Source organism: Pinus tabuliformis, chromosome X (assembly GCF_031772625.1).
Source record: "Pinus tabuliformis cultivar Carrire ecotype Pingquan chromosome X, CPIR1, whole genome shotgun sequence".
Taxonomy (NCBI): Eukaryota; Viridiplantae; Streptophyta; class Pinopsida; order Pinales; family Pinaceae; genus Pinus; species Pinus tabuliformis.
The window spans coordinates 268,211,710-268,220,652 of NC_142308.1; the positions used below are offsets into that span (position 1 = coordinate 268,211,710).

Here is an 8,943-nt window from a genome sequence, read left to right on the forward strand (position 1 = left end):
GAGAACTTATTGCTACATTTTTCAACACTTATGAATCCTACATAAACCAATAAATCATACTAATTATGAAAAAAATATCAGTATCAAGTTGTCTACTGGTCAAATAAATAAGGCTACCAACAAGCTAATTGTAGCCTTCCATTCAAAACTTCCATAAATGATTCACCACATAATTCGGTAAAGAAATCAGCATAGAATCATCCATTTATAGGATTTGGATGCCCAAAAGGAAATGCAACATAACAAGATTAGTAATTTCAAATGTTCAAGCTAAAAATTAAATTCACAGTGCTTCTACTAACTAAATCATCCACATATAAGCCTATGAATCAATTCATTGACCAACATAATATCAATATTATTCCTTAATAACTATTGCTTATTGCAGACCCAAAATAGACTTAGTTCTTGCCCAAAGAAGATAAATATATTTACAGTATGAATCAATTCATTGACCAACATAATATCAATACTATTCATTAATAACTATTGCTTATTGCAAACCCAAAATAGACTCAATTCTTTCCCACAGAAGATAAATATATTTACTCAAGTCGTTGACCAACATAATATCAATACTATTCATTAATAACTATTGCTTATTGCAAACCCAAAATAAACTCAATTCTTTCCCAAAGAAGATAAATATATTTATAGCTCAATTTTCCCCTTCAAAGCATAACTCTAAAACTTGAACCCATTAAATAATTTAATGCTTTCATATGCATCTTGGGAAATAGGTAGATCCTACATAACCCCCTGCCATGGACTTTTTGACACTAGATTCAAATGACTTTGGGTTGTCTCTCATAAGTGCACCAGCTTCATGGTTAAGGGGATCCTCATGATTTGGTGCCTACAATCAATATAGAAAACACCATCATAAGTATCTCATTTGAACATAAATATCAATATAACAAAATTAAAAATAATAACACTTCAACATTTTTATGCAACATTTTGAGGTGTGTTTCTTATTCTATACTCACCCCATTGACCTCCTCCCCACACCTTTTTAGTAAATGGGTAAAACAACACACATAAATCAAATCTTACTAGCACAAGTTTCATAAACTAGAATTGCTAATGCATTGTACCCACATATTATAATAAATAATGCATTGTGATTTGAAAATTTGTAGAATTTCACTTACTATGAAGAGATGATACAACCCATAAATGATGGTGTTGATATTTAGAATAGGTTTCCAATCTTCACGCAAAATATTGAGACACACATTTCCTTCCAAGTCAATATTGGGGTGATAAACCTATAACATTTGAGTAAATTATATGTAAAAAATTTGACAATTAGACAATCAATATCAACATATTTCTTTACAACTTTAGTTAAACTATTTCCCTACAAGTAAAACATCTATGTAATTTAGAGTATCTTTGAAGAGTCCAGAGGATCCATACCTTTGTTTTACATTTTACTTTTGGTGGGTTGTGGGGGTAACTAGGTGGCACTTGAAAAGTAAACAAAAATGAGCCACCTCTGCAGAAGATCCAAGACAAGTAAATCATTAGCATTAACAAGAACCTTACAAAAATTTAATCAAGATGAAAAATGAGTTATTATTTTGTATAGGCTTCTAAGATAAAAGAACTTACTTATAATATCCTTCATTAGGCCGAAGCACAATTTCAAAATTCATTAGATCATCCTTTCCATTCGGAAATGATATATCACTATTCTTTGGTAGGTTTAATTCACTGATATCTGTAAATTTCATAGTAAACAAATTAGTGTAAATGATAAGTATCATAAAAGTCAAAAGTCTAATATCATTATTAATATTTGTAAATTTCATAATAATAAATTTATTACAATAAATTAATAAATTAATGTAAATAATATATATTATTAAGTCTTTCAATTAGTATGACATTTAAAATGACATATAATTTTAATTTCAAACATTGAATCAAATTGGAAGTTGCTTATAAGAAACTTAAAACACAACACCATATCCCAAAATATAGAATTAGGCTCAAACTAATAGATAATTTTTTTAAATAATGAATAATGAAAAGGATCACACTCATTAACTAGAGTTTCCCCCGATGCTTTTAGAATTCATTTAAAGAAAAGAAATGACTAAAAATATATACTGACCTTTATGCAATACCAATTCACCAGCACTTTGCTTCTTCGTGGGTAGCCTTCCATTAGTACTTTTAGCAGTTTCTGCATGCTTTTGCTTTATTTTAGAAATCCCAATCATCCTGCAACCAATAATATATTAATAAAGAACCCATATACTTAATAAACTACACAAATAACTACTTTTTACAAATAAAAAACACCAGATAAACTCGTGTCAGGCTTAGAAAAAGACATTCTATTATCCATTATAGAATAATGGATATTTGAGTTTATCTATAGAAATTGGACAAAGATGAAAACATAATCGAATAAGATAAGGCTGTCTATTCAACCTAAGAGCACCAGCAATGAATAATATATTAATAAAAAACCCATATACTTAATAAACTACACAAATAACTACTTTTTACCAATAAAAAACACCAGATAAACTCAGGTCAGGCTTAGAAAAAGACATTCTATTATCCATTATAGAATAATGGATATTTGAGTTTATCTATAGAAATTGAACAAAGATGAGAACATAATCGAATAGGGCAAGGCTGCCCATTCAACCTAAGAGCACCAGCAATGAATGATAGAAGAAAAGCAATAGATAACCGGGACTGAGAGCACCAGCAAATGATAGATGGTAGAAAAGCAAGATAAGGGAATAGGAGACATAACTGCTTGCAACTTAATGAAGTGTATAAGGGAACTCAAAAACAAATATATCAAGTATGATAATTTGATGGGTTTATATGATATATTTCATGTTAAAGTATGTATACTTTGTAAGAAAAGTGAAAAGGTTTGAATCCTGATGCAGTGGTAAAATATAAGAAATCTGCTTTTTGTAATGAAAAAATGTCTAAAATAAGGACTAAAAAAATAGATGATTTAGGTTTTACTCGTCAGAATACAGACTAATAACTTTTCAGAATGGCCATTCTATGTTCCAAGGCTAAAAAATAAAACAAAGTATTTTAGATATAATAAAAAGAATTTTTATTGACAAATTGAAATAGGTTTTGAAAGTTTGGGTTATAGCTGTCAAAAGTCAGTTTTTGGGGAGCGTTTTTGATGGTGCTGAATCAATTTCCACCATTAAAAAAAACTATTCAAACCCTCCAGCATTCTGATTTTTTGAAATTTGTTTTACCAGATTCCCCCAAGAAAACTGTCTTCCAATCATATGTTTTTGGAGTTTTTATTTTCCTGTTTAATTTGCTCAGAATCCCGGAAGAATTTGTTAGAATCACAAGATGGTGAACTCTCCATAATTAACCTTCCAATATTTTTCAATGTGCTCCATTAGTATATAAAATCAAAACCTAATTTAAACCACAAAACCTAAAATTATTTAGATTCCAACCAAAAACTCCAAAACTTTTCAGTGTTAGAAAACACGTAAAAATTATCTAATGAACGCCAACATCACTATAGATGCGAGGAATGATAACACTGTTAGATCTAGATGCGAGGAACGATAACACTGTTAGATCTAGTTTTGATTGCATTTCAATCCAAAAAAAATTATTTAGATTCCAACCCAAAACTCGGAAACTTTTCAGTGTTAGAAAACACGTAAAAATTATCTAATAAACGCCAACATCACTATAGATGCGAGGAATGATAACACTGTTAGATCTAGTTTTGATCGTAGGCAGTTTTCAAATAAAAACCCTAGTTTTTAAGGAATTCAATCGTTTTATTATGAATATCCATCCATCAATCAAAACCCTTAAAAACCCTAGTTTTAAAGGAATTCAATCGTTTTATTATGAATATCCATCCATCAATCAAAACCCTGAGTACTATTATTACTAAATCTAAATTCATACCTGCCAGAACAACGACGCCAAGCGCTAGAGTGTCTGAGATGGAATAACAATAGAAATGGAAATTACTGGACACGATGTAATTCCGGCAAAGTTTTATGGTCAGTCCGAGTTTGAATTCAGATAAAGGCAAGATGCACGAATCTCCTTTCCTTAAATGTGTCTGGATTTATAGTGTTCCATCTCAATAATGCTCACGTCGGTTGAGAAACAAATATCACCATGAAAGGTATTAAACAATTGTGGTTTTTTATTGTAGATTATACGCCTTTTAATAAGACAGTCGGCGGTGCGGTTTTGGGTCCATGGGGGGCGCAAAGAGAAGATTTGGGTGGCTTTCAAATAGGTTTATTAATAATTTATTTTTAGGTTATGGTACAGTTAAATGTTAAATTCGATCATTTTTGGTTTGTAATAGAAAGATTTATCTCAGTAAGATGATTTGATATGTACACACCAGAATTTGTGTATTTTTAAGAAGAGATATACACACTCTAATTTGTGTATCTTTAAGAAGATGTTCATGTTCTTACTTGTTCTTAATGATGTATTTTTTTTGTTACTTTGCACTAAAATAATGATTGAGAAACTATTTTGAGATTTTTAATTGAAGTGGGATTGAAATTAACAAAATTAATTACATAATATTATCTATCTCAAATTTTTTAAATTTAAAGTATGTTTAATAATGGTATTTTTCCTACCCTCAAACCCACTTAGCTTGTTATCCTATTTACAAAACCTTAATAAGTATTGTAGTGTAGGACTTATTCAATTAGCTCAAAATCCAACTTTTCAACATTTTTGCTTTTTTTGGCATACTTTCAGTTTAATTTTGGGTGAAATGTAGTAGGCATTTGTTGGACTTGCAAGATTGAATTATGTAGTCTACATAATTTGAATGCCCTAAGGGTTTTTCACTATGATGAATCCATTTATGCATTCAAAAACACATTTTAAACAAATAAAAAATATAATGTCACAAAAAGATGTATTTCCATATTTCAACTAAAAATACAACACATAGAATTGTTGGATTGCACCTTCAATTAGCACTACCTTGTTTCTTTTTATTTAAGTGTTGAGGGGATTTCACAATCTAACATATGAGATATCACTTTTGGGATTATTATGTACGGTAAGTCATTGATTTATGACCCATATCCATGACTATTAGTCATAGCTCACCAATTGTTCATAGTTTTAAGTAGTCCACTTAACATTTCTTGCATCAAACAATGCTCACAGGGTGAAGACATGGGATTGAAACTAGAAAAATGAATCATAAGACATTAATTGTTACCTAATAGCTAGGACCTCCTAAAAGATCACCCATCCAAACACTGCTATGACTTAAGCATGCTTAGCTATGAACTTTTCCTCACAATGGAAGAGAATATATGTGTGAGGATTTTGAAAAGTACTTGTCATGGAATGGTATATCTAGATAAAGATAGGTACCTTACACACCTCCATAAAATGGCATTGTTGAAAAAAATTCAATGCATTGGATTTTTCAGGATCCTTTGCCTTTACAACCATTAGTAAAAATTGCTTTCTTGAATTCACAATTCTTTTCATCTGCCCTGAGTTTATGAGAGGTTAGTTATCTTTGAGTTTATGAGCTTTTGCACTTATTCTATTCCATTTTTAGTGAGTTGATACTTATTCTCAACTCTATAGAAAATAACTTTCCTATCATACAAGTATGGGCTTCCAAAAACATTACCACATATATCCAATGGAACTATATCTAACTCAACCTCACCTACAAATGTTGATCCAATAGCAAACCTAAGTTTACATTGTCTCGTTACTTGTAGCTTTGTTTTATCACACACCCAACCTAATGGATATGGCTTCTCATGAGGTTTTGTTTGTAATCCCAACTTCTTTACAATTGTTTCAGAAATAAAATTTACTTGTGATCCACTATCAAACAAAGTATCAATCTTATTGTGCTTGGAAATTACTCTAATACGAAAAAGCTCATTTCTTTCCCTCTCATTATTTTCATTATCAACAAATTGTGCAAAATTACTTATGGATGCTTCAGAATCTTTACCTTTAATACATGTGGTTGTAACTGTTGTTTCATCGCCTGAATCTGATCCCAAGTCCTGCTGAATAGCTGCAGCATTCTTTTTCTTCTTTCCACTGAACTTCTTAGGTTTCAGTTCTAGATGAAAAAACCAGCATTGTTGTTTGGTCAATTTAGTATGTCCTAAATTGCTATTTAAAATGTCAATCCGTGATTCGTAAACTGATGAAGTGAAGTGCACTGTATGTGCAAGATAACCGTTTTCTTAGTCTTTTGTCATTTTTGAGTTTTTTTAGTTTGTTTTTGGGTTTATCTTCTGTGGATTCCCTAGTGTGAGATGGTGAAATTGAAAGTTAAGTATGGATGGTAATGGTGATTTCTACAATGATTTTCCAAACTTAAAAGTTCTCAAAAAGAAGGTTTCAAACTGATTGTAATGAAATCAATTCTCAAAAGGAAGTAAATGTACCAAAACAGTGAACTAGTGACAATGGCCCAGTATCCTTACTGTTGTATAAAAAAATAAAAAATAAAATAAAAAGAAAAAATTGAAATTAAAGCAATTCAAAGAATGAAAGCAAAGCAAACTAAATCATACTACTTCAACCCACATTCTGACCCTTCACCTTTCGACTCGCTCCGGCTATAGGAAGTAATCATAAACAAGCTGAGTAATATGATATCTAAATTGCAGGAAATTAAATTGCATAAAAGGAAACTACGATTTAACTACTTATTCATATTTCAACTCTTGAAAATGACATAAGTAATTCAATCTCTAACTTGCAGGAAAACAAACTAAATCATACTACAACAAGTAATATTCTGATTCCTTACTAATTGAGTCACTTGGCTATAGAAAGGAAATCATAAACAGATGAGTAATATGATGTCTAAGTAGCAGAAAAGTAAATAAGCAAAACAAAACTTGAAAGTAATGACAATGCTGGAATTAAACTCAGGAAATGAAAATCAGCAGAAAGGACAAGATGATCTCATGTCAGTAGTTATCAAAAATATGTAAATTTGCCCGGGCTGCCTACAAAAACCTGTGAAAGAAGCACTGATCAGCTAACAGTTATAAAAAAACATAAAGGAAATATGGACAGCAATGAACATCAGAACAACACAATATATATATATATATATATATATATATATATATATACAAGAAATGGTTATAAAAAACAGTAAATGAAAGCAAGTAAGAAACTATACAAAGCTTTGGTGTACAGGGGCCCTCTGCAACCTCGGCCAATCAATCACTTAGTCACAAATTGAATTCAGGAATGTTGTCTTCTCATATATTTAAAGTGCAGTAATAAAACAAAGTGAAGCACAGTACAGTGGGCTGATAAAAACAGTCAAAATTACATCTCCATAAGCTAGTTATCCAGCGTATATCAACGCGTTATTTATAAGTGAAAATGCTGCAACTAATTCCTAGATTTTATGCTGCCAAGAGACACGTAAATCTCCTCGGCCTGAGATCTAGCGTTATGGTCATCATGACAGTTGAATCCATGGAGTGGTGGTTGCTCGATTCAATTCACGGGTTGATCTACAGGTGTGCTAGTACCTACGGAAACTAAGGATCGTGCCACACAAACCTTCACGTGGGCAAAACAGATTCATGCCACCGCAAAACTCCTCGTTTGGCCCTTCCTTTGACCGTCGTTGACCACGACCGTTTATGAGTTATTTGGCTGAACTGAGGGGACACACTCCATGTACACGTCACTTGCAACTTGCCCATGTGGCCGGTTTCTCCATTGGACACCTGTAACATAGCCTTTAACAAAATGGCTGCGGAAACTTGGGTTGGCTGCGGAAAGTGACAAGTTTCCGCAGCTGTTTGAACAAAAATCTAAATCAAACAACAGTCATAAACATAGTTACGAAACCATTTCATAAGCTCTTTTTAGACTAATATGCAATGATTTGACAGCTTGGTGGATGAAGTAAATGGAAAAAGAAGGTTGAAAGGGTATATAGGGAAGTGCAGGTTTGGGACTCAACAAGTGTGCCTCATCATGTCCTTCTTTTCTTGCAATGAGTGCATGAAGGTTTATCCTTCTTTACAGTGTTTGTTTTCCTCTCCTTCCATTTAAATTTCTTATTTTCCTTACTCTTGCTTATAGAATATTTAGATGATCCCCCAACCTCTGGGTTTACATTCTTACCTCTAGCTTCTAGATGTGTTGTCTGAACTGATACATCATCTAAGCTAGTGGGATTAAACATGAGAATATTATGCTTTAAATAGCTATGAAGGCCACTTATATACTTCAATAAAGTCTCAGGTGAATCTAATGATATACTTAGAGTTAAAGCTCTCTTTCTGAATTCCTAAGTATAACTTTTTACGCTTTGACCCTTCAACTAACAAAGAGTTTGCCAACTCATCATTACCTGCTGCATGTAAGCTAAAGGATAGAATTGCTTTTTGATAGCAGAAACAAATTCATTCCAGGTAGAAATGATTTTACCATGTTTTTGCATATCAGCTTATGTCTTGCCTTCGCACCATACTAGTGCAGTTCCTCCAAGTCAAAGGCTAGCCAGCTGAATCTTCTTCCTTTCTGAATCAACATTTTGTACCCTACAATAAACATCAATTTGTCCTATCCAATTATCTAGCTTTTCTGCATTGAGTTCTCCATCATAAATTGGAAAATCAAACTTCACATTTAATTTGATTAAGGAAGTTTTCTTCTTTTTCTTAGAAGAGTTAGAAGATGATGAGGATGATGAAGGTGATGATGGAGGAGATGGTGGAGGAGGCATTTCCCCTTTCTCTTTGCCTTCTAGAGGGGCAACTAGACAAGGTTCCTCTGCTCCTTTGTCTGGTTTAGGTGTTGAAGTGCTTTCACCTCGACCCTTCTTAAATTCCATATGCATCTCTTCCACCATGGCTTGGAGTGCCTTAAAACTTTCTATAAATTGAGATTCTGATCCCAATGGAGTTT

At 32.2% G+C, this 8,943-nt stretch overlaps 1 protein-coding gene across 1 annotated transcript; it reads right to left on the minus strand.

Annotated features, from left to right (window-relative positions):
• Window positions 1-718: 718 nt before the first annotated feature.
• Window positions 719-2,231, minus strand: LOC149139415 (NEDD8-conjugating enzyme Ubc12-like). Its single transcript, XM_089448434.1, has 5 exons — window positions 2,123-2,231; window positions 1,618-1,726; window positions 1,423-1,501; window positions 1,155-1,271; window positions 719-856 (listed from the first exon to the last, which is right to left on the minus strand). The coding sequence occupies exons 1-5, from the start codon at window positions 2,229-2,231 to the stop codon at window positions 719-721; spliced, it is 552 nt and encodes a 183-aa protein (XP_089304560.1).
• Between the last annotated feature and the right edge of the window lie 6,712 nt (window positions 2,232-8,943).